General features: G+C 44.1%; 1 protein-coding gene and 1 pseudogene across 1 annotated transcript; one reads left to right on the forward strand and one right to left on the reverse strand.

Annotated features, from left to right (window-relative positions):
* Positions 1–1406: 1406 nt before the first annotated feature.
* On the reverse strand, positions 1407–7455 carry GJD4 (gap junction protein delta 4). The gene is made up of 2 exons (XM_028120865.2): positions 4432–7455; positions 1407–2779 (listed from the first exon to the last, which is right to left on the reverse strand). The coding sequence occupies exons 1-2, from the start codon at positions 4532–4534 to the stop codon at positions 1704–1706; spliced, it is 1179 nt and encodes a 392-aa protein (XP_027976666.1). The 5' UTR covers positions 4535–7455; the 3' UTR covers positions 1407–1703.
* LOC114222416 (5'(3')-deoxyribonucleotidase, cytosolic type pseudogene) lies at positions 5931–26290 on the forward strand (annotated as a pseudogene).
* The last annotated feature ends 650 nt before the right edge of the window (positions 26291–26940 follow it).

The following is a 26940-nucleotide window of genomic DNA, read 5'->3' on the forward strand; positions in this document are numbered from 1 at the left end:
ACCTTGGGCAGTCCACCAGAATTGCATGCTAGAAGGGACAAGAACCAAATTTTCCCCCAGATGCTTTAGGAATATTAGACTCAAAAAAATCACATTTACTGAGCACTTGCTATGTGCCCAGACATTGATCTAAGTATTGAAGAAAGGGGTCTGAGTCATGGCTCACTGTTTCCAATGAATGGAGAAGCAAGAGAGATCTACTGCATATGTTAAAAATAGCCATATTCATTCAAATATTTTTATGCCAGAACCAATTTTGGATGACTTGAGTTTTAACCAATTGTTTTGATATCCCATAGATTCATCAAGCAGGATGTTATTCTCCATCCTGGCAGATGTTTCATTGTCAAAGCCTTCTTTAGAACAGTTAAAAGTGGCCATTGGTTTCATGAGTGCATCAGTTCACTTTTTTTATTATTTGCTGGAGTGAAGGGCAATTCCTTGTCCGTGGCCATTTTGTGTTTGGAGACCAGAGGCTATTCATCAATTCTAGAAGTACACCCAGATGGCTCTTTCTCCTCTTTTGATAAGGTAAGCAGGTTTATCCTGCCCCATAGTAGCTCTTTCTGCTACTCTGTGTCCATCTACGTGGCAGTTAAAGGCAACCCTACATCTCTCATAAAGTCACCTCTGACTTGGGCAGCTCCTAGACCCAAACCAGAACAACTGAGAAGTGCAGAGAAGTGCTTATGTGAAGCTCATCTCTAGACATGGGGATGTTTTCTGTTTCTCGTTTATAGCCAAAAAGCATGAACGCGGACTGCAAGGCCGGGACACCAGCATCGTTTCTCATCTGCTCCACTGAACAGGGTAACCTGAACTGTACAGCCCTCTAAAGGACAAAACCCAGACTAGAAAACATGTAACAACTCTGCCTCCACTCATCAACAGCACAAATGCCTCTTCTCTGTCAACTACACTTCAATTAAAGATGAAAAATAAAACAAACAAAAATGTGCTCCCTCAAGTCAGTGAGGACAGCCACTCAGAAAACACACAGGAACAGCACGCATGCCGGGGATCGCTCTCACCCTGGGCACCTATACTCACAAGCAAAAACTATCTAAGAGGCCTCCCCCCAAATCCCCAGTTGCTTAGGAGCCATATTTTCTGCATTTGTCATTTCTCCCATAACACTGTGAGGGGTGATATTACAATTCCATCACGATTAATTTTATTAAAGTCGTCGGGAGAAATTAAATTAATGTCTCTCTATTGATAACATGCATATCAGATGCCTCTTTTAGCCAAACAGAAAAACAAACCAAAACCAAATAAAAAAAAAAAATACTTCGTAATAACTCACCAGGAAACATTATAACATGAATGAGCTCTATTAATGTAAGACAACATGCTTTAATTAAGCACATACTATGGTTAAAAAAAAAAAAAAAAACAGTGTAGCATCATCTGTCACCTGACACTCTCCAATTAATCATTTTAGCTTCCAGTCACATTGTCAAAAGCACAATGTCAAGTGCTTTTGTCAAGAGAAATTGTTATCTAAATTAAATCTGTATCTCGAGGATATTAGTCTCCCACGAAGTCTCTGTGTCCCATGGCGGCTCGCCTTTCTGCCTGTTGATGTTCTCCGGGAACCTAGTGGGTAAACTTTCACACGGGCCAAAGTGAGTCTGCGTCTTCGTGAGCCACGTCCCATTTGGAGAGGACGGTGCGCCCCGGGGCTGCCCGGCATTCCCTCTTCAGACCCACTCAGACTTTCTGGATCTGGAGTTGGCGAGCCCGTCGGGGGGCTGTAGCTGACCACATGGATAGCGCCGGCCAAGCCGGCTCCGAGACGCTAAGGGATGCTCCTCTGACCTTGTGGGACCTTCACACCTGGGGTCCTGGGAGACCTCTCCGTGCGGCCTACTCCCGGGCTCCTTGCAAGTCGTGGCCAGCTTGTCGCTGGCAGAGGATATCACCTCGCTCTCATCTTCATCGGGAAGCCCCATCCGCCCTGACACAGCCGACTTACCACTGGGGCTGTCGGCACCCTCCCCTCCAGTCCACAGGCCGAGGTGGATGGGCGCTCCCTCCTCCACCCACCCACCGTCGCGGGACATCTGACTTGGCTTAGCGCCCAGGCTCCCGGAGAGCCGGCGGCCGGCGGCGGGGCCCAGGGGATCTTCGGCGGGGCCCCAGCCCCCGCTTGTCCTCCAGCGCACGCTGCAGATGAGGTCGGCCACACTGAGCAGCAGGGAGAGCGCACTGACTGCCCACATGAAAAGCATCATAATGGACTTCTCCGTGGGCCGGGAGACGTAACAGTCCACCACGCCGGTGCAGGGAGAGTGGGTACAAGAGAATCTCTTGGGGACCAAGAATCCAAAGAGGAGGTAATGTGAGGCACCAAAAGCTGCCTCGGTCAGCATCCGAAGAAAGAGGTGGACGATGTAGCTGGAGGAGAAGTCCGGCACGGTCAGGTGGCGCGGCTCCCTGCAGGGCGGAGGGCGGCGCCTGTCCCCAGGGCTCTGGTCACAGGGGTCAGGACGGGTGGGACCGCCGTCTGGCCCGGAGAGTCCACGGGCGGCGAGCACAGCCCCTTTGTGGACCACGTAGACACTGAAAACGGCAGAAGGGAGGAAAACAGACACGCTCTGGATCAGCCAGAACCGCAGGTGGGACACCGGGGAGAAGATGTCGTAGCAAACATTGGCGCATCCCGGCTGCAGAGTGTTACACACAAACCTCTCCTGCTCGTCCTGGTAGACCGGGGAGCCTGCCAAGATGATCACCACCATCCTCAGCAGTATCATGAAGATAAGCCAGATCTTCCCTAGAAAGGAGGAAGCAGGAAGGGCACCATCACCAGCATACAAACATATGCCCTTCCGACAATAGTTTTTAAGTATTTTCAGGGGTGAGACTGGAGAACTGAGAAGTCAGTAAGCATGCATTTTAGTCCCCGAAGCAGCGGCGGCTAGTTAGCTCATCTGCCAAATATTTACGGAAGCCCTACAGTGTGTCAGACACTGTGCTGTACTAGTTGTTTGTAAAATGCTTTGCAATTGACAGATTTTAAAGAAGACTTAGAGACTAAAGATGTTTGATCTGGACTCCACTAGTTCAGACTTTTGGTAATGTCTCCTGGACTTAAAGTTCTAGAAAGAAAGTTGAGCTGAGCAAATTAATGATGTAAATAAGACCTTACTCTCTGCAGATAATAAGCTTTCTAAAGAATGTTAGCACATTTGTGTAACTGTGTGTAGCAAATACAAGCTGCCTATTATAGTTCAGTCATCTTTATTTTGGTCCAGAAGATCTTTATTTAATTGTTGCTTTATGGTCCTTGAAATCAAATTTCCTTAATGACAGTCAACTTTTCAGATTTTTCAATGATTTGGAATTCCTTATCCTCTATTACAGTTATTATGAAATAATGAGGTTCCTCTTTCTTCAATTTATCATGAATAAATGAGACCAACCTAGGAAATCAAAATAACGTCAAAGTCCTATTTTCATATCACAGGTTAACTCTTTTGGAACACGTCTAAGACTCAGTTAAAATAATCTGCAAATATTTTGTTTTGTGACATGATACAGAAAACATCACCTGACATCAGAAAAACAGAACTCTATTATAAATGCAGTTAAGCTCAAAGAATAGCATTATGTGATCAAGTCATTGACTCAAACTTGTAAGACCAAGTTGATTTTGTTTAAATTCTACAAAATAATGAGTAAGAAAAATATCAACCACTTCATAGGCATATTTTAATGCTTTTCTCAAGTCTTTTTTTTTATTTAAAAATATTTTATTTATTTTGACAGAGAGAGAGAGAGCACAAGCAGGGGTAGCGGCAGGCAGAGGGAGAAGCAGACTCTCTGCTGAGTGGGGAGCCCGATGCAGGACTTGATCCCAGGATCCTGGGATCATGACCCGAGCCGCAGACAGACGCTCAATCAACTGAACCACCCAGGTGCCCCTTCTCAAGTCTTTTTTCTAGGACACCCATACTTCTCTAAAAATTTGACATGTCTGCATCAAACTCAGAAATATTTATTACTTTCTTTTTAAAAAAAAATAAACTAAAATTTGGATTTGGCTTAAATTGCACAAGAGAAATGACTAATCCTTACAAATTAAGCTTCAAGGAAAAAGATGAACAAGAAGGAAGTGTAATCAAGGCACAAATTTCTCTTTAATTTTTACTGTATTGTTCCTTCTCCTGATTAGGTAGTCAGAGAAGAGTTACTCAAAGATACTCCTTCCACTGGCTTCAGTCTTCAGGCTCAGCATCTAAACATCAGTGAGAACAGCCCTCAGGAGAGAACACTCAATCCAAGCCTTCCTTAAATGACGGTGGAACTGGGGAGCGATTACAAGAAAGCTTGAGCACACAGCTCCCTTTCTTCCAGCAACAAACAGGCCAAGGAAAGTGGTGAAAACAAAAATGCAAGAGCTTTGGAGCTATTTCCTATACTCACCCACAATGGTCATGTTGCAGTTGACAGTGATGAGAAGGAATCCCAGCAGGTCCAAACGTTCCATGTCTCCTGAGTGTCGCAGACTCAAGGCTGCTGGAGACATCGGAAGCCTGCGTTCTCCAAGAACACTTCTCCAAGAAGGTGGAAAATCTTTGCAGGAATAAACGTATCAATAAACGTACTGCTACAAAAGACTTAAAGGTGAGAGCTGCAGATATAAAGGGAAAGCTGTGAGCCCAGGAATGGGAGGTCAGTTTTTCTGTCTCCGAGCAGAGACGGCCCTGAGCTGTTGGCCTCTGAGGCAAAGTGTTCTTGACAACTGCAGTGACCAGAAGACAGCAGGAGTCATCTCTCATTGCGGGCTATTCTTACCCTCTTGAGACATTCCAGGCCCGTGGCAGTGTTCACATGTCTGTACTGGGAGAGCCAGACGCTTCAGGATATAATAGAAGTGACTACATTTAACCCAAGAAAGAAAAGGTTCTGTTAACTAGCCAAGGAAACTTCTCTACTAAAAAGGTGTTTCCTCCTTGCAAATATTTCCACAACCACTTCACTTATTAAAGAAGCACTGAAATGCTCATGTTTTGTCTTCTCTATGAAGCGTAGGTGAGAACACTGGCCCACAAGGGTCTGGCTCTCATTTTGAATTCCGGCATCATGGCTGAAAGCATAAATCTGCATATTAGACACATGTCCCAACTTTAGACTGCGACTCCATTATTCTCTAGCTCTTTCCTGTCTGGCTGAGAGACAAGAGTTTTTTAGTTGGATACAAAAGACCTGGGGCAGCCACCTCGTCCCTGGGGAAGTCGCCAAATCTCTCCATGTACCCTCACCTTGCATGAGGGAGAATCATACTGTTCAGTCAGGGCTTGTGGGAGGCAGACACAAAATGATGGTGTTGAGAGCACCTGGCATGGAATGAGGGTGCAACAACTCAAATCAGTGGAATTTCGATCCCTAACTGGTGCCCCAAACCTTCATAGATTGCATCTTCCTTTTGTATGTACTAGCCCCATCTAGCCCAGGGCTGCTCCCATGGAATCAGCTTAATAAATGTCCATTAAATTCGTAATAAAGTATCACTGTCTGGACCTGCCGACATCAATCACAGTTGCATCAAAATCCTCTCGTGGCTGTCACCTTTCTATCTAGGAAGAGCCCATCCTGCAAGGCTGGGGATCTATCATCAGGGTGGAAATTGTGAACTTTAAAGGAATGATTTCAATTTTCCATGAAAGCTATTCTTTTATTCCCATCTTTTCTTCATTTCTGATCTATTCTTGACTTTGGTAATATCCCTAAAAAGATTCCCAGAAGAGGAGTACAACAAAGCTGCTTTCATCTTTATTCACATGACACGTTTCCATCCACAGAAAACATTTTGACCCCCTTGAAAGGCACAGTAGTTTTGCTATATTTTAGTCAAATGCTTCAACATGAACAATGAAATTTAGAGAAATTGTGGTTAAGTAAAAAAATATTGAAATAGCCATATGGTTCAAGTATAAAATAAAGGAAAATATCTTTCCCTCCTAATAGTCTGTTCATGACACTGGTTTAAAATTTGAAATACCAGGAAAGCAATTTCTGAATTTGCTGTGTGATATAATCTATCCTGAACATGGACTAATATAGAATTTTGCGATCTAGAGTAAATTGCTGTAACTTTTCATGCCTCAGTTTTCTCATCAGTAAAGTAGAAAAAAATGTGTCCCCTGCATACACAGAGTGGCTGTGATATGCAAAATGAGATCATAGACATGAAAATGATTTAAAAATATAAAGAATTACACGTGCATCTCAGGGTCTACTCCTCAGGGTTCCCATCCTTGGTCTATCCCTTTGCTCCTACAGCATCTTCTGAAAAGGTAATGCTGCCTGTTCTCTCTCCACCCTCATCTATTTTGCTCTTGCTTCTCTAAGTCCACACCATCTCCATTCTTTGCCTTTTTTTCTACTAAAGGATAGTTTTGCTCTGCCTGGAAATTTAAACCCCAGTAGCTGCCAGAAGCAAGATGTAGACAAAAGAGAAGGAGGATGTGGCTGGAGCATCAAACATGTGGCTCTCTATACAATTATCCCAGCCCCCCATCAGGCCTCCCCGGCCTCCCAGGCCTGGCACCCATGGCCCGTGTGGGTGCTGGTGGACATAGACAGCATGCTGGCCAACTTTGAGGCCAGCCTCCTGTGGGGCTTCTGCTGCAGCCTCCTAGGCGAGCCACAAGTGGCACTGGAAATACAACTTGGATTTAGTGTTTCTCAGTACTAAGCCCTGTGGCGGGACCCAGCAGACAAAGTGGCCAGTGTGTATGAAGCCCAGGGCTTTTTTCCTAGCCTTGGAGCTTATCCCTGGAGCCTTGGAAGCCATACAGGAGATAAACAACATGCAGGACACTGAGGTCTTCATCTGTACCAGCCCTCTGATGAACTATGAATACCGGGTGGGTAAGAAGTACCACTGGGAAAAGAATCCACTGGGGCCTCAGTTTGTGGAGTGCAATATCCTGTTGAGGGACAAGGCGGTGGTCTTGGGGGACCTGCCCACTGATAACAATGACACCATTTGAAGCCAAGAGGAGATCCCAAGCTGGGAGCACATCTTGTTCACCTGCTACCACCAACCAGCATCTGGCCCTGACCCCCACAAGGAGACGGCTGCTCTCCTGGAGTGACAGTTGGAGGGAAATCATAGGCCACAAGCAAGGGGCCAGGACAGTGGATGGTAGCTGAAGGAAAGGAAGGAAGGCCCCCAGGGAACCCCAGTAGAGCTGAATGACAGGGCAGTGTCATGGCGGTAGCCCCCAGCACTGTGGAGCAGGGAGACACAGTAACCTCCATTCTCACAAGCCAGCCACCTGGAAACTCACAAAATGACTGGCAAGGAAACATGGTGGGAAACTCACTCAGGAACATTTTTAATAAAACACTTTGGCTCAAAAACAAAAAAAAATTATCCCAGGGGCGCCTGGGTGGCTCAGTCGTTAAGCGTCTGCCTTCGGCTCAGGTCATGATCCCAGGGTCCTGGGATCGAGCCCCGCATTGGGCTCCCTGCTCCACAGGAAGCCTGCTTCTCCCTCTCCCACTCCCCCTGCTTGTGTTCCCTCTCTCGCTGTGTCTCTCTCTGTCAAAAAAAAAAAAAAAAAAAAAAAAAAATTATCCCAGAATCAATAGGGAGGTTTTTATTTGTGTGACTATAGAGCAGAGGGAAGCTTTGGGAGAATACTGTGTTCAATTCAATGGAAAAGAAATCCAGCGGGAGTCAGGGACATGGATATGGCTGCGTTGCACAAGATGGCATCCTGGGATTTGTTCACAAATGAACTGAGCAAAAAGGAAAGAGAAAAGCAGAGCCACGTGCTATCCAGCCTTGGCTTACCCCCCTCTAGCTTAATGACATTGCCGAATTATTTAGGCCTGAGTTTTACCATCTATAAATTAGAGATGATACTTTGTTTTCAGAATTGCTGAGAACTAGTTACTTTAAATGAGGTTCTAGCACATTATTTGGCCTATAGGATGCTCTCAATTAATTACTACAGTCATTTCTCATTATTCATGGTAGTTGCATTACATAAAGTTGCCACAAACACTGAGTTAGAGATTGCTGGGGACTCCTTTTTTTTTTACGTTATGTTAATCACCATACATTACATCATTAGTTTTTGATGTAGTGTTCCATGATTCATTGTTTACATATAATATCCAGTGCTCCATTCAATACGTGCCCTCTTTAATACCCATCACCAGGCTAACCCATCCCCCTACCCCCCCTCCCCTCTAGAACCCTCAGTTTGTTTCTCATGGTTCGTCTCCCCTCCGATTCCCCCCTTCATTTTTCTCTTCCTACTATCTTCTTCTTTTTTTTTTTTAACATATAATATATTATTTGTTTCAGAGGTACAGGTCTGTGATTCTTCAGTCTTACACAAATCACAGCACTCACCATAGCACATACCCTCTCCAATGTCTATCACCCAGCCACCACATCCCTCCCACCCCCCACCACTCCAGCAACCCTCAGTTTGTTTCCTGAGATTAAGAATTCCTCATAGGAGTGAGATCATATGATACTTGTCTTTATTTGATTGACTTATTTCGCTTAGCATAATACCCTCTAGTTCCATCCACGTCATTGCAAATGGCAAGATTTCAATTTTTTGATGGCTGCATAATATTCCATAGTATATATATACCACATCTTCTTTATCCATTCATCTGTCAATGGACATCTTGGCTCTTTCCATAGTTTGGATATTGTGGACATTGCTGCTATAAACATTGGGGTGCCCGTACCCCTTCAGATCACTACATTTGTATCTTTGGGGTAAATACCTAGTAGTGCACTGGCTGGGTGGTAGGGTAGCTCTATTTTCAACTTTTTGAGGAACCTCCATACTATTTTCCAGAGTGGCTGCACCAGCTTGCATTCCCACCAACAGTGTAGGAGGGTTCCCCTTTCTCCACATCCTCACCAACATCTGTCGTTTCCTGACTTAATTTTAGCCATTCTGACTGGTGTGAGGTGGTATCTCATTGAGGTTTTGATTTGGATTTCCCTGATGCCAAGCGATGTTGAGCACTTTCTCATGTGTCTGTTGGCCATTTGGATGCCTTCTTTGGAAAAATGTCTGTTCATGTCTTCTGCCCATTTTTTGATTGGATCATTTGTTCTTTGGGTGTTGAGTTTGATAAGTTCTTCATAGATTTTGGATACTAGCTGATATGTCATTTGCAAATATCTTCTCTGATATGTCATTTGCAAATATCTTCTCCCATTCTGTCGGTTGTCTTTTGGTTTTGTGGACTGTTTCCTTTGCTGTGCAAAAGCTTTTTATCTTGATGAAGTCCCAATAGTTCAATTTTGCCCTTGCTTCCCTTGCCTTTGGCGATGTTTCTAGGAAGAAGTTGCTGTGGCTGAGGTCAAAGAGGTTGCTGCCTGTGTTCTCTTCTAGGATTTTGATGGACTCCTGTCTCACATTTAGGTCTCTCATCCATTTTGAGTTTATTTTTGTGTGTGGTGTAAGGAAATGGTCCAGTTTCATTCTTCTGCATGTGGCTGTCCAGTTTTCCCAACACCATTTGTTGAAGAGACTGTCTTTTTTCCATTGGACATTCTTTCCTGCTTTGTCAAAGATGAGTTGACCAGAGAGTTGAGGGTCCATTTCTGGGTTCTGTATTCTGTTCCATTGATCTATGTTTTTGTGCCAGTACCATACTGTCTTGATGATTACAGCTTTATAATAGAGCTTGAAATCCGGAATTGTGATGCCACCAGCTTTGCTTTTCTTTTTCAAAATTCCTCTGGCTATTTGGGGTCTTTTCTGGTTCCATACAAATTTTAGGATTATTTGTTCCATTTCTTTGAAAAAAGTGGATGGTATTTTGATGAGGATTGCATTGAATGTGTAGATTGCTCTAGGTAGCATTGACAGCTTCACAATATTAGTTCTCCCAATCCATGAGCATGGAACGTTTTTCCATTTCTTTGTGTCTTCCTCAATTTCTTTCATGAGTATTTTATAGTTTTCTGAGTACAGATTCTTTGCCTCTTTGGTTAGATTTATTCCTAGGTATCTTATGGTTTTGGGTGCAACTGTAATTGGGATTGACTCCTTAATTTCTCCTTCTTCTGTCTTGTTGTTGGTGTATAGGAATGCCACTGATTTCTGTGCATTGATTTTATATCCTGCCACTTTACTGAATTCCTGTATGAGTTCTAGCAGTTTTGGGGTGCAGTCTTAGAACTAGAAGTCCTAGCCACAGCAATCAGACAACAAAAAGAAAAAAAAGGCATCCGAGTCGGCAAAGAAGAAGTCAAACTCTCACTCTTTGCAGATGATATGCTTTATGAGATTGCTGGGGACTCCTAGGGGAAATACAGAGTTGGTCTGGTCACCACAGTTTAGTCAATCAATCAACACATAACCTTGTTTTACGTGTGCTTCTGTTAGAAGATACCTTATTTAACATGTATGTTTTTTATATATATTTAATATAGTTGGCTCATTAACATTGACCTTGTAGCCTAGAGAGCTGTAACTCATGCCTGAACGAAGTTCAACTAATGTGTTTTCACTGTGAGGCACATCACAGGCTTCTTGCCCTCGGAACATCAGCATTTCAGCACTGTATTTGAGAGACATTTTAAACAGCAAAATCACCAACAAAAAGCACAAAAGTGTGAGGGGCACCTGGGTTGCTCAGTTGGTTAAGCATCTGCCTTCAGCTCAGGTGATCTCAGCGTCCTGAGATTGAGCCCCGCGTTGGGCTCCCTGCTCAAGGGAGTCTGCTTCTCCCTCTCCCTCTGCCTGCTGCTCCGCCTGCTTGTGCTCTCTCTCTCTGTCAAATAAATATTTTTTTTTAAAAAAGGGCACAAAAATTTGAAAAGCATGGCACTAAGTAGGCCTACACCCCCTCCCCCAAAAAAAGCTTGTTTACAGCTCCTAAAACAAGAAGGCAGCCCATCAGCATCTTCCACCTCAGCTGGGAATGCACGTGCTGGGTCACAAACTCTTCAGTGCTCTGTGCATGTCCATGAATACCATGACAGCCCACAGGTGGTGATTCTGAGTTTACAAAAAATATCATAGCAGTTAGGCAAATGTGCTAATACGGAGTCCATGAATAATGAGGATTGACTAATAATAAGAACCTACTAGAAGAAAGAGAAGCTGAAGCTGATGAAGGGTGGGTTCAGAAAACCAATGTGTCTCTCGGAGCCCCAGGGAGGGCAGAGTTATGATCATGGAGGGAGCGGTCAAGGTATACACCCCACCCACTCCCATTCTTACTTCAGTCAGAACACCTCCTCCACTTCTATCTTCATTATTTTTATGTTTTGGCCAAGATCCCCCTTTAATAAAGGAATGTGCCTCTAAAAAGAAATGTTAGGAATGTGGCCTATGTGAAAATAAGGATGAAAGGCAGCCTAATATCAAGGTTTAGAACACAAGTTCTGGAGTCTGACGACCTAGATGAAAATTCTAGTTTCTTGACCATGTGACCTTGGGAAGCTACTTTCCTCAGTTTCCTCACTGTAAAAGCACATTATCTAACCCCTACCTGGAATGACTGTGAAGAACAGATGAGAGAATACTTAAAGCACAGAGAACAGCAACCAGCCAATGATGTGTACTCAAACCATCCGTCCTTATTCTTATCACCCCAAGAATCAGGTGCCAGTGAAGGTGGGGGTCTTGCAGTGGTTTCTCCTCCTGACGATGCGTGCCCCAGGGCCCTGAGCAGCCAGCCCAGAAATCTGGCAGGAGAAGGGTATATTTCCTCCCAGGTTCAAAGTGGCAAATGGCTACTAGGGAAATAGAATTCAGCTTCTGGAGGCTTGGAAATGATGGCATCTGTTTTGTTTCACTCTGTGTGTGTGTGTGTTTAAGGAATAGATTATCTAATTTGGGAAATGAAGGTTTTCATTGTTCTCAGGATTAAATGACTTTCTCAGAACTGGATAGAAAGCAAAGGTTCACCATCAGCACAACAGACCAATCATGCCCGCAGTCACATTTCATGTGCATATGTAAATCCAGTAATAATTTATTATAACCACTTGCTTTTCTGGCAATATAAGCCTAAGTAATCCAGGGTGAACCAGCTCTGTGCAGACCTTCTACCACCCAAACCCACACACTCCCCCACACCAGACTTACAGCTAAAAATTAACAACCTAGGCAACAAGAGATCCCAAAGAACAGGTACAAGGTGGAAATTTTCTTCTGCTGAGGAATTTTCTGCTCCTATGGTCCAAGAGCTATCATTCTTAGATTGTATTTTCAACTCCAGTTCAACTCAACTTCATGGCTTTTGGTGAAGACACCAAAGCAGATGTCTTCTCTCTACCCAGATGGCATTGACAGTGCCCCATGAAATTTGTTTTGCGGCCCTTAGGCTGGTTCTTATAAGCAGAGAGGTATGACTTCTCTCGCAAAGGAGGAAGAAACTTTCAGGTCAGATTTTCTTTGTGAAGAAAGTAAAAGCCTCCAGCATAAGCTTGCTTTATGTTCACAGGTCTTAGGAAGTGTATCAGAACATCCTCTGAAAGCTGAGTGCTATGGTTTAAATATCTGTGTTCCCCCAAAATTCATATGTTGAAATCCTAATCCCCAAGATGATAGTATTAGGAGCGGGACACAGCAAAAAGAATGGCCTTCTCTGAGCCAGAAGCTTTCCCTAACTAGACACGAAAATTGCCAGAACCTTGTTCTTGGACTTCAGCCTCCACAACTGTGAGAAAAAAATTTCTGTTGTTATAAGCTACCTAGTCTATGATAGCATTTTGTTATAGCAGCCCCAAATGGACCAAGACACTGTGATGTCAGTTGAAATCAAATCCCATGGATTTTCTCACCCTCCAGGCAGGAAGGAGTCATCCTCTCCTCATTACTGTTACTATCACTGGCCTTTGAACTTAGTGATGCCTTTCAAAATATTGTTGATAGTGTGATGAACACAGGTAAGTCAACTATTTACTGTGCACCTACTATGTCTCAGGCACTATTCTAGGCATTGGGTAAATGGCAGAGAATGAAACAGATGGACATTTCTGCCCTCTGCCCTTGTTGAACTTACATTCTAGTGGAAAGAACTGACAATAAACAAAATAAACATCTTTGGCAAAATGAATACTAATTAGATGGTGATAAATCCTAAAGAGAAGAATAATGCAGAGGAGGAAGTAGAGGATGTCAAGGTTTAGAGGGGTGACCAGGACAGCCTCCTTAAGAAGAGCACATTTGAACAAAGACTGAAGCAGGTAAAGAGGGGAGCCACCCAGATATCCTGATCCAGGATCAGGCCTTCCGGATTAATTCCTATTCTCCTTTCTACTCTTCGTGGGCTTACACTACATAGCACATTTTGAGTGTTTCTATATGTCAAAAAATCCTTTATAGGGCATGCGTACAGACCATATTACCTAGTGCAACCTCCCAGGAACACCATTTACCATCTTGGTCACAGGTTGAAGCACTCGAGCCACCCTATGGAGCAGGGCCCAGGCACATAGTCGAACTGTTTCCAGTTGTCCACGCCGTTTCCTCATACAGCCAGCACAGGTGTCCAACAGGGTCTGCACTTGCCACAGATACGCCTATTCCTTTCACTGGAGGCTTGTGTGTTTGTTTTCAGGTAGAGTCAAATCAGTGAAAAGTTATTCATCAAAGCAGTTGCTAGTAGTTAAAGGAGAGAGACAGCACAGACTTCAAGGTTAGAAGGGCTGGATGCAGGCCTGGTCCCAAGCACTTACCAGTGATTGGCCTTGAACAAATATCAACTTACCTGAGCTTGTTTTGTTTTCTTCAAAAGGGAGATGATAATACCTACTTCATTGAATTGAGGATTCATTCATTTCAAATGTATTGAGCACCCACTAAGAACTCTGCCAAGTCTTGGGAATGCAATCAAGAAAAAGCTAATGGGCTCCTGCCTGTGGCAGAAAGATAATTTTAAGATGCAGTAAATGAGGGGTGCCTGGGTGGCTCAGTTGGTTAAGCATCTGCCTTCGGCTCAGGTCATGGTCCCGGGGTCCTGGGATCGAGCCCCGCATCAGGCTCCCCGCCCAGTGGGGAGTCTGCTTCTCCCTCTCCCTCTGCGGCTCCCCCTGCTTGCACTCTCTTGCTCTCTCTCTCTGTCAAACAAATAAATAAAATATTTTTAAAAAATAAAATAAAATGCAGTAAATGAACAGTTACAGTAAAATGTGAGGGATATAGCATAAAGAAAGTATGGGGTGCTGCTTTGTGGGAACACGTGAAGGAGCACCAGCTCACAGGCGCATTAGAGAGGACCTCCTGGAAGAATCTAGTCTCTTAGCTAGCATCTGAGGGCAAGTTATGAGGCAGTCACCAAATTCCTCCCTGATTTCATGATGTGCCTTTATTATTTTGGAAAAGGTAGTGGAAAATTGAAAAATAAAAGTGATACTACTAGCAACCCAAAGTAAAGATCTCGTCAACCTCACAGATTTGAGTCACAGATAGGAGTCACTGATCAGACCCAAAGGGGCAAATCTTTGGCCTCAACAAAGAGCTAATTAGACTTAAGCTAGTTCAGTCTAGAAAGGAAAGAAAAAATTACAATTGCACCATAAACACAAATGTCTCAGGACGACTTCTTCAGAGCTCTCCAGAAATAGTAAGATGATACTGGTCTGTCACATATTTAAGTGAGAATTTTCAGAATTGCATTATGTGGGAAAATAAGAGACTGTCGGGCAGCCCCATTCTGGACATCACCTGGAGAGCTTACACCTCAAACTCACATGTTCAACCAAACATTATGCACTTTTTCCTGTGTTCTCTCTCTAGGTGAATGACACCAAGATCCACCTCACCCAAAGCAAAATTGCAGCATTCAACTTGTTTAAACACTTTTTTAAAAAATTTCACTGCTTAATGTTCTTTTTTTTTTTTAAGATTTATTTATTTATTTATTTGAGAGAGAGAGAGAATGAGAGATAGAGAGCATGAGAGGGAAGAGGGTCAGAGGGAGAAGCAGACTCCCTGCTGAGCAGGGAGCCCGATGTGGGACTCGATCCCGGGACTCCAGGATCATGACCTGAGCCGAAGGCAGTCGCTTAACCAACTGAGCCACCCAGGCGCCCTCACTGCTTAATGTTCTTTAGGATCTCCCCCTTGCCTCCAGGATGATGTCAAGCAGAGCTCACCAAGCCCTGCGAGGCCTGGCCTCCTCTCTCCCCAGCCCTGCATTCTGCCCGCCCAAAGACCTGAATTTCTTGCAGCTCCCCTGACCTGTGTGGCCTTGGAGACCTGCCACAGCTGTTTCCTACATATAGGGCACCTTACCGTCTCTGCGGCTGGCTTCCAGAGACTTCCTTCTCCTCCGCCCAAGAGCAGGTTAGGTATCCTCACTGGCGCTCACGTAGCATCCTGTGCTTATGCTCGTGACGTGCAACTCTGGACAGTATCGATTGTGTATGGCCCTGCCCAGCCTCTCTGCCTCACCACCTCAGCCCCCTGAAGATTACAATTAGACTCTGGTTTTCCTCACTGCTCAGCAATCTTCCTTTACACTCATTGTTTCTCAGCTGAGCATCAGTTCAACTTAGCAATCAAGGGTAGAAAGAATATAATAGGAATACAATAGAAAAATGTGGATTTGAGTCTGAGACCCATCACTTACTCTGGGTCTTATTTCCTCCGTTGTAAAACAGGGATCATAATGGCACCTACCTCTTAGGTTGTTAAGAGAATTAAACAAAATACAACATGTAAACGGTCTGGCACAGTGGAAACATTCAATAAATGGTAGCTAGAATTAAGGTCACTTTGTCTTGTGTCTCCTATGTCTTTCACTTCATTTTTTTTTTTCATAAAGGGCTGGCCTTTTTTGGTGAACCAGCTAGAGTGTTCCTTCCCTTTGCTCAATGAACAGGGTAGTCACAGTACCCCCGAGGGACTTTGAACACTTCCTGACTCAATTTCCTTGGGACTGGACATTTGTCGTCAACCATTTTGTCCCAACTTTTCTGTGTGGAAGGGAAGAAGACACTAGGTGGCTGTGACGTTATGTGAGCTCAGTGTTCAGTGAATAAAGAACAAACCAGTTCATGCCCGCCCCACCCCCCATGTTTCTCTCTGCCTGTTCTCTACCATGAAATACTAGAAGGGGGAATGAAGGAATTTGATCTATTTTAAAACTCACAACTGTTAAATGCTAACCCTCCAAATATTCACAACCTCTTTGCTTGGTAACGAGTGATTAGCCTGTTTGTTATAAATGAAGGATATATTCAGAAGTCCTAGACAGTGGTGTCTCAAGGAGCAAGCAACAGTTCATTTGTCTCTGAGCCAATATCCTACCCTGCACACCAGCAATTTGAGAGACAGGGGATCTCCTCAGGCAGTCTTTTTAACTCAAGTTTTCTCTTAAGGAACAAAATGAAAGGAAGGTAGGGAGTATCCATTTCATTTGCTGCGATGCAGTTGGTACAGCCAGGACCTCCCCAGAAACTAGCCGTGCAATTACGAAGCTCTATTTCCGTATGAAAGCAAAGACAACAACAAAGCACAAAAATTAAGTGTGAGGAAAATGGACAAGGGTGTAAAATAGAGTGACTGGGTGATAATGCAGAGTTGGACCAGGCAGCATCAACCATCAAGAATATCACTTTTATATCTAAGAGTGTGATTTGTTTAAGAGTAGGGGACAGACAGCTTAGAGAAAAAACACACAGTGTCCTTCCCATGAGCCAGGCCTGACCTGGCCAGTGGACACAAATTCCTCGATTTTTTTTTTTAAGTTTTAATTTAAATTCCAGTTAGTTAAAATACAGTGACATATTGGTTTCAGGTGTACAACACCCCCTTGCAACACCTGGTGCTCATCACAAGTGAGCTCCTTGATCCTCATCACCTATTTAGCACCCTCCCACCTCCCCGCAGGTAACCAGCAGTGTGTTCTCTATAGTTAAGTGCCTGTTTCTTGGTTTGCCTCTCTCTCTTTTTTTCTCCTTTGCTCATTTGTTTTGTTTCTTAAATTCCATGTATAAGTGAAATCATATGGTGTTTGTCTTTCTCTGACTTATTTCGCTTAACATAATACCCTCTAGCTCCATCCACGTCGTTGCAAATGGCAAGATCTCATTCCTTTTGATGGCTGCATAATATTCCATTGTGTATATACACCACATCTTCTTTATCCATTCATCTGCTGATGGACATCTGGGCTCTCTGCATAATTTGGCTGTTGTAAATAATGCTGCTATAAACATCAGGGGGCATGTATCCCTTTAAATTAGTATTTTTGTATCTTTTGGGTAAATACTTAGTAGTGCAATCTCTAGTTCATAGGGTAGCTCTATTTTTAACTTCTTGAGGAACCTCCATACTGTTTTCCAGAGTGGCTACACCAGCTTGTGTTCCCACCAATAGTGTAGGAGGGTTCCCCTTTCTCTGCATCCTCACCAACACCTGTTTCCAGAGTTGTTGGGTTTAGACATTCTAGCAGGTGTGAGGTGATATCTCATTGTAGTTTTGATTCACACATTCCTTTATTTGATGGCTCAAGTTTACCCAATTCGTACGTGGAAGAACAGGAACTTGAACCGAGGGTCTGACATCAAAGCTCTTCACCCTGTAACCCCATAAGAGCACTATGGCCTCAGCTGTGAGGGAGCTACAAGAGAAACCTGGAGGAGTTTTAAAATTTTGTTTTGTTTTGCTTTTTTCTTCTCTAAAGAAGGTAATGGAGGGCTTATTCAGTGCTTCTGAAGTAGAGTGAGGGTTTCATTCAACAATAATAATACCATCTACTCTGTGTCAGACACTGTGTCCAGATAAGGACATAGGTGAATCAGACACAGCCCTTTCCATCAAGGAGGGGGAGGCAGACAAGTACAATTCTAACAGTAAGAACAGTGACCAACTTTCCAGATTCCAGAAGATCTAAGACATGGTCATGTAAGAATAATGAATGATAAGGCCTATAATAGAGGTATATGGTGAGCACTGAGGAGAGAACTAGTATTTGTAGTGTGTGTGTTTACGTGTGTGTGTGTGTGTGTGTGTGTGTACACAGCCATGTTATAGATGAAGAAAATAAGGCTCCATGATATTTCATGACAGCCTAGGACCACACAGGTTATAATGGCAAAACTGGGGCTCTTTCCCAATTTATTTGACTCCAAAGTCCCTAGTCTATCCATGTTACAAAGAGATGGGAGCAACCGGGAAACTTGGGGAAAGCTTCATGGAGAAGCTCACATTCCCAGGCCACACTAGATGAGACTTATCTTTTGGGCAGTTCCTTTCTGGAACCAGCTAAGATCTATAGCTGGTTTGTTGGTAAGCTACTTTGATCTTTTTTGGAAAGAAGTGGCATAAATAAATTCAATCATTCATTAAGAGGCAACAAAGAGTGAGCTCTTCCTGTTAGCTGAGTTTGGATTTATGGGAAAGATCTTTTAGGGATAATCCATTCTAATCCCAACACTACCCCCAGGCAGTTTTCTTGGGAAATATGACTGAATTTTAAAAGATTAAATTGCATGTATAAAGTGGATTTTTAAGAATGATTTTTCCCAAGGAGTGGCTCCTTTCTCTTCTTAAGTGGGACTGGTTTAATTAACTATAATGAGTGTGAATCACCCTGAGAACAAATCTTCTATTTTTTATTTTTTTCAAAAGTACTCTCCTAATGTGAGTGCACTGAGGGCTCACTGCTTGCTTCCAGTGGGTAGAAAGCAGGGTAGAGGGCCTGTAGCAGCTCATTGCAAGACTTATTTATTGCAAGACTATGTATGCAAATACAAAGAGCAAAACTCCATATGGTCAGGAAATGGAAGCTTTAAGCTGACCAATTCCTAGGCCTCATCTAGGGTAGGGAGACACTTAGGTTCTGGCCAGCCAAAGTGAAGCTAGCTTGTTAAACAACTGAGTCAGTAAAGACTTTTGTACTTGTCTGCTAGAATTGTACTTGTCTGCCTCCCCCTCCTTGATGGAAAGGGCTGTGTCTGATTCACCTATGTCCTTATCTGGACACAGTGTCTGACACAGAGTGATGGTGTACTAAAGTAGACCTCCATCTTAAGTAATATTAACAATGATCCTCTACCAGGTTCCCAATTCTGAGAGTTGTAGCCAAACCTAGAAGTAAGTAAGGGTCAAGTAGCAACTTGGACATAGCAGGAATGACTAAATAGTTACTACAATGTTTTTAAGACCAGGAACTAATACCTAAAGATGGAAAACAGCCAACAAGAGCTAATGATGTATTGGATTCAAAAACTGAAAGGCAGATGCTTAAGGAAAAATACATGAGATATATCTTTTAATCTTTTAATTGCTGTGTGTGTGTGTTCTGTATTTTTCAGCCTTATTGTGAGCTCCTTGAGGTCAAAGCCAAATCTGTTAAACTGTTTTTCTGTCCCCTTAATAATGCCCTAGGTTAGTTTACTCAGTAAATCCATGGTGGTAAAGACAACCTTGCAAGTAGCCGAGTAGTATTTCCCTTTTTAATTTAAAACAGCAGCTATAGATGTTATTTCGTGATTGACTAGTTTATATAAATTGAAGTTTTGTTATCAGATGCATACCTATTAAGATTTTTACGTCTTATTGATGAATTGACCCTTTTATAATTATGAAATGTCCCTCTTGATCTCTAGTAATGTTCCTTGTCCTGAAGTATATTTTTCTGATGTTAATATAGTCATTTTCCTCGTTATTTTTGTTTTCTTTTAAATTCTTGAGTTTATTTAGAATAATTGGTCTTATAGTCCTTGTCTGCTAATTCCATCATCTGGATCTATTATATCTGGGTCTATTAATATTGACTGATTTTTCTCCTCATTGTGGGTCACACTTTCCTGTTTCTTCACATGTCTAGTTATTTTTATTGAATGCTGGACATTCTGTGTGTTACATCATTGAATGCTACGTTTTATTTTCCTTTAAAAAGTGTTGAATTGATTTGATGGGCAGATAAATTGTTTATGATTATCAGTTTGATCTTCCTGAGGCTTGTTTTAAGTTTTGTTAAAGTGGATCTAGTTTGGCCCCTTTGAAGGTATTACATTTCTAAAGTCTTTACTGACTCAGTTGTTTAACAAGCTAGCTTCACTTTGGCTGGCCAGAACCTAAATGTCTCCCTACCCTAGATGAGGCCTAGGAATTGGTCAGCTTAAAGCTTCCATTTCCTGACCATATGGAGTTTTGCTCTTTGTATTTGCAGCTTAGTATTCAGCCAAAGACTCAAGGGAACTTCTATGCACATTTCTGGAGTTCTATATAGCTCCCTTTTCTCTGGTATCTTACTCTACACTCTCTGGCTCTGTCAGTCTTCCCAAACTCTGATCTCTGTCTTCTCGACTCAATGAGACCTCCATGCTCTGCTTGGGTTTTCCCTGGGTCCAGTCCAAAAACTGCCTCCAGATAAAAAGCTGAAACAATTGTAGGGTTTACTTCATTTTCCCCCCTAAAGTCAGGGATCACAGTCCTTTGCTGCCTATTTTCAATAACTGAAAACTTTTGCTTCACATATTTCATCCAGTCTTTTTAGTTATTTACAGTGGGAGGTCTAGTCCAATATCATTTATTCTGTCATGACTGTGGGCAGAAACCCCACTTAAGGATCTGTGTCAACCTTGACCCCAATATCCATAGAGAAAGAGTAATATTTTTCTCCCATTAATCTTTAATTTATCCTTGCTATATGGAGATGTGTACTTGCTGCCAGGATTCTGCAAGTAACTTGATCTGAAGTATCCTAACCAGGTCATGAAAATGATAGGTAAACCTGGCTATCATCACGTATGGAGCAGACTGAGTACCCTTAAGAAAGAAAAAATGAAAAGCAAGAGAGTGGAAGAGGAGAAAGAGCAAAGGAAAGAGGCGGGGAAGAGAGAAAATCATATAAGAAGAATGGATAAGGAAAAGAACAAGAATTTTAAATCTCCATGAATTAAGTTTTTCAGAAGAATAACACTTCTGCCTACAGCCAGGGGTGCTGTGAGCATGGAGGCACAGATGAGAAAAAGGGGACAAAAGTTTCTCTTTTTATTCATTGCATTTTCTTCCTTTTGCAAGGAAGGACATATTTATGATAAGAAATCCTTATAATAAGACAATGAAAAGTGATAATGATAGTGGAATATTTTAACTTAAGAAATTTTTTTAAGTTATGAAATGAAGACAATGGATTTTGGCAATGGAGTGAAGGTGGGTATCGAGTGCTGGAGATGTCAATGAATAGGTATTCTAGCTGTGCCAGACAACACAGCTAACACACGTTAGCTCCTTTCAGCTTCCACAGCAAAATGGCTTACTACGGGTAGTCTATGACATCAGTAAATAATCCATCCTAGAAAGCAGCAGGTGTTGAGTTCTTCTTACTTGTATTTCTAATTTACTACTTGTAGTCCAGACTTAGCTCTTTGGAAACAAAGCCCATACTGTTGCCATAGTTGCCAGAGTTATCGAAGCTAAGGGCATTTTTTTCTGACAAAAGACAAATGGCTGGAAATTAAATGTATTTTTATTGTTGATGTTGTTATTTTGTTTTGTTTTGTTGGCTCAGTGGGAAAAAATTCTACGATTCAACAAAAATCCTCAGTAGTAGACTGAACAGGCTGCCTCTGGCAGGGGATTTCCTAGAAGTGTTTGCTACCATTTCTCAAAGACAATCAAAATCTAAAACTAGTCGTTTCCTGTTTCTCCCTCTTTTTTGCTAAATTGGAACACTGAGACAGACCAGAAACTGAAGATGTGAGAAAATGTCTCAAAGTACAGCTGTTTTAAAATGGCCATTAGGAGCAACGTAAGTGTCCAAAGTGAGTATGTGCATGAGCTTCTGACATTAGCTATGTGGATGTTTCCTCTACTTGCAGCTGAGAGGAGAAAAGCCTTCCCCTAAAGGATGCTTTCAAGCAAGAATTTATTTTGGCCATCGACATGAGAGCTTGCTGAGTTTCTCTGCCTCGTCCACCACTCTCTCTACTATAAGTGAGGGTAGCTCAGAAGGAGGTGACACTCATTGATTCTAAACTAAGGAAGGTACTTTCAGCAGATGTGGGGTGGGAGTGCATTTCCTGATCCACACTGTCAAAACAAGGATTTAAAGAGAGCAGGGGTATGCCTGTGCCTCCCTTCAATGGTGCTCTTAATGTGTCTGCGACAAGTGAAACCCTAATTAAAAATGATATTTGTGATGGGGAACCAGAGCACACAGTGGCTGCACTGTGGCTGGGCTCAGTCCTCTGATGAGTACTCTCTGTTTGTTGACTGCCATTCTAAAGTCTCAGCTAGATAGGGGGCCAGTTCAGATGACCTTGGCAATGGCAGCACCAGCAACCCACAATGGATGGAAGGGGATGGGTGTTATCTTCAGATGGGGAAGACAATGTGACTAGTGCCATCTAAGTACTTATCATCTCGTGAGAGAGAGAAGAAGCACACATTCCCAGGCAGCACTGCGAGAGCGGGGAAAAGACCTCAGACATCATTGGCTCATCTGAAGGAATTCTTCAGACGTAAAAGAGCAAAAATGGGAAGTTAAGAAAATTGTTATGGGCTGAAGTGCGTTTCCCCAAAATTCGTATGTTGAAGTCCTAACCCCCAATGCCTCAGAATGTGACTGAATTTGGAGACAGAACCTTTAAAGAGGCAATTAAGTTAATAGGCCATTGGGATGGGCCCTAATCCATCCAACCGGTGTCCTTAAAGAGAGGTTAGGATATACACCTGGGACACAGGAACACAGAGAACCACCACAAAACGACACCGGGAGAAGGCAGCCATCCGCAGGCCAAGGAGACAGGCCTTCGGAAGAAACCAACTCTACCTACACTTTGATCTTGGATTTCTAGCCTCCAACACTGCAACAAAATTGATTTCTGTTTTGTAAGCCACCCAGCCTGTGGTACTTTGTTCTGGTAGCCCTTGCAAACTGATATACAAGGTGAAGGAATTTGTCCAAGTTCACATAAGAATTTGGAGTCAGAGCTCTGAATCTTCCAGAACCGCAACCTTCCCGTTTAACCACAGAGCTCACACATACGTACATAACAGAGGAGCCACTCAAACTTCCAGAGGGTTTTTTTCCATATACTTCTATGAAGCCATAGAGCCTATAATGGGAAAATGTGTGCAATTTAAATGCTACTTACAGTGGTCATGAGAAACCCAACTCTGGAGACTCACATTAGAAGCAGAGCTGGTGTTGGCACAGCAAACACTCTGAATCTGATGTCTTGGGGCACAGGCGCTGGCAATGGGGACGTGTGTGACCAAGCCCGAGAGAGCGCTGTGAAGGGGGGGGGGCCTGTGGCAATGGGCTGAGTTAAGCTTCAGGACCTCTGGCCCCTTCCTAGCCGGTTCCAGCCTGTTCTGGGTGGTAAGTGCCCTTGCTACCGCCACCAAACACGCCCAGCTTAAGGGTAAATGCCTCCTGGGTTCCTGTGGTGCCTAAGAGCTTAGATCAGAGCTATTTTTGAATGACTGTGCACAAAGAACGAATAAATAATTCCTGCTTAACTGCAAGCTGCTTCAAGGCCAAGTCCCTAAATCTTCGGATGCTCTTCTCATATAGAATGTCCACGGGGCACTCTCTCTCTCCCTGTACATTTGGGCAGAGCTCTCCACACCTCACCTTTTCTTCAGGCCTCCCACCCAGTATCAGGCCACCAGCCCAGCCTGCCTGAAAATGTCTTTAGCCTTGTTGGTGGAACAGAGTCATTTCCCTTTAAGGTGGTTAGCTCGTGTGTTTTCATGCTGTAGCTCTCTATGAAATGCTTCCTCCCTCTGGCTTTACTGTACCACTCACCAGACCTTATGTCAACATGGTGATTTGCTATCTGCAGGCTGTTTCCCCTCCCAGCTGACACGTGTGCTGGGCTGGGGGAGTCTCGGAGGCAAGGAGTCTCCAGCCTGGGCAACTGGGCAGATGGGGCTGCCATTCCCTGAGATGAGCACATCAGAGAAGGATCGTGGGTGGGGAGGGAGAGAGAGCAGAGATGTCTGTGACAGTTGGATGTGACCTTTCCCTGGGCTGGAGGCAAGACTCAGAAAGTCTCAAGCAGAAGGCCGACTGGTGAAGGACCTGCTCATTGGAGGCATTTCCTTGATTTCTCAACACGTCCCTGCCTTTATCAGCTGTATCACAGGTCCCCACTGAAGGCAACTCCCCTTTGTGTAGATGTACAGTGAGACATCCATTTTGATACATAAGGTATTGGCCTCTCTGCAGAAGCAGGCATAGGAAATATCACCATCCCAACCCACCACGAAACGCCCTTTCCCTAACTTCGATTCCTGCTGCCACCTTCTCCCCAAATTCCTCTTTCATCCTCCCTCTCCAAAGGCAGCTACCCCTATGCACCCACGAGCTACTTGTTCAAGCCTCCTTTGCCAAAGGGAATGAGGGGGTGTGCTGCACGTCAGCCAGTTTGCACTTTTTCTGCTACGATCATCAGTGGGAAGCTGGAGCAATCTTGTCTTCAGACGCAAGCCAGGCCTTCGGGGACTTGCTGAGGAATAATGCTCAGTGGGTGGCAGTAGGTGTGGCTTGGATGACTTCCTCCAAGCAAAGCCAGAGGGATGTGATCATTAAGACCTCTTGAATCAACAGGGAATAGATTTTCATAAATGAGTCAGCTCTCATAAAGCTGGCACGTCTGCATCTAGCCCTTATCTGTGCCTTTCTGGAACCTCCTACCACCCTCAAGGCCCTGAGCATCCAGCCTTGGGCTTGGGCTAGGACTCCACATAAATAAACTGCAATGCTGGAAAATCTGGTGTTATGCCCAGTTGTTCCAGTTATTTCGGGACATTTTCCTGCTAACAGGTTGTCCCTGATTACCACACTTTCCCCCAGGAGCGTCAAGTTGTCAACCCAATTCATCTGAAGCTGACAAGTCTTTGATCTGAGGGCTTAAGAATAGAGCTTGTTTACTCTAACAAGTATCATATGCAGTCAGAATCTGGATGGGGAAAATGTCTTAACATAATTTAATACCAAAATTCTTCTTTATAATAGGTAACATACACAACAAGATGCATAAGTACCTGAAAATTTTTATTCACAAAATCACAGATATTTCAATAGCTAGGGACATTTCGCCAGTATTTGGTTCCAAGAGATTTGATCACTGAGATTCAGGGGAAGTTGCAAAAAAAGCTATAGACCCTGATCAGGGAAAGTAGTGGAATGAGTCTAATAGGTTGTACCGAGTTAGGCTAATTGTGTACTGTGGACATAGATGTGCTGCAGGGCAAATCTGTATTCTATGTAAACTCAAAAGAACAGGCCTGGGAAGATGAAAAGAGTCATCAGGAGGACTTAGAGACTATCTTGCCTTGTTAGTATTAAAGTTTCCTATTGTAGCAGTGTCCCTAGACCTTGTGTTTGTAACACAATTAGAGCTTTTAAAAAGTTTTGGAAAGCGGCAAGTCAAGCAATTTGCAAAAGCAAAGGTCCTCTTGTGGAAACAACAAAGTGGAGTATGCTTTGCTGTGAGCAATTTCTGCTACTGACCAGTGAGTGAAAAGATAAAATATGTAATTGGAGCTAAAAACCTCAAGCACCCACAAGTGTCCAATTTCACGTTCAAAATGCCGTGTCTAGGACCAGCCAGTGGGTTTTTCAAAGCCCCCATTTATTAGAGCATGAAGGTAGTGAGGGAAGGCAGCACTGTGGATTAATGAGCTGGACACCTAAGGGGGCAATGGGTGGGAAAGTATTTTCATTGGTATTCAGTACTAGGCTCTTTAATAAATAGACCATTGACGACTGGGAGAACTCTTTTCTATTTGCTCAATTCTTTTCAAGCAGTGGATTTGCACTCACAAGACTTTTTAAAGCAATATTTTCTTGATGCTCTGTTGTTAATGTCACCAGGATGTCTAGGGAAGCAAAATGAACAGAATCTGAAAGTCCAAGAAATCACGTGAAGCTTGTCCTTCTTCCTGGCAGACTTTTTAACAATGGACTGGTTAAGAATCAGCTTGGCGTGAGTTCAAATCCCCGCTCAGCCCTCCTCGAGTTAATTAACTTCTCTTCACCTAAGTTTTCTCAGCTGGAAAGTGGGGGAAATAATACCACTGCAGATGGTAACTGGGGAATTTAAAAATTAATGTGAAAAGTGATTCTTAAACTTGTTTCTTAGACCCTGAGGTCTGCTCGTGGTATTGCAGGAATGGCTCAGTGGGTGGAAAGCGGCCGTGCATGATTTCTTCCACTAGAGCAGATCCGGGTGTCTGTGCCCTAAGTACACCGGGGTTCCAGAAAGGAGTTCGCCGTGCGAAAGCGCTGTGCTGCGGGCGCAGACAAGCCGGAGCCCTGGTGTGTGCACGGCTGGCGGGAGCTTGCGGGCAAACGCAGCTGCTAGCACGGACGGAACCGGGACCGTGCCTTAGGCCGCTGGCCCCCACCCTGTTGGCCCCACGGCCTCGGACGGGTTCAGGCGCCTCAGCCGCCGGGCCGGGGGCCTCCAGGGCACACCGTCTTCTTTCTCACAACCCTGAGAGCAAACTGAGGATGATTCTGGTAGAAGGGGAAGGGCGTTGCGTGGGACGGAGGGCACGTCCGAAAGCTTCCTAACTCCCAGGGTTCTTCCGGAAGAGCCTGGTGAGCCCAACCAGTGAGGAGTGGGGCCAGATGATCCTCCCGGGAGTTGTACTTTATAATCATTAACGGGGAGCAGCAGCTCATGAGAGAAGCTCCAGTCGGGGCCGGAGCCACCAGCGGGCTCGGGGACCCGGCAAACGCCCCCAACGTGGCCAGAACACCTTCGCCCGAAGAGCAGAAGGGGCGCCGCTCCGCCGTGCGCTTTTCCGAGGCTGCGCCGTGGCCCGCTGTGCCCTCGCGAGTGACGCTGGCAGACGCTCCGGGCGGCGAGCAGCACGAGGAGGGCTGGCCGGGGCTCGCTCAGGCCCCCAGCAGCCCCAAATACTTGTCCCCTGCCTCGTGATGCAGACCAAATTCTGACTCTTCCTCCTTTCCCCCGGATGCCGGGGAGGTCAGCGTGAACGTGGTGAG

The sequence above is a fragment of the Eumetopias jubatus genome, unplaced genomic scaffold, assembly GCF_037043125.1.
Source record: "Eumetopias jubatus isolate StellerSeaLion01/CBP00866 unplaced genomic scaffold, mEumJub1_p1.0 scaffold_8, whole genome shotgun sequence".
Lineage (NCBI taxonomy): Eukaryota > Metazoa > Chordata > Mammalia > Carnivora > Otariidae > Eumetopias > Eumetopias jubatus.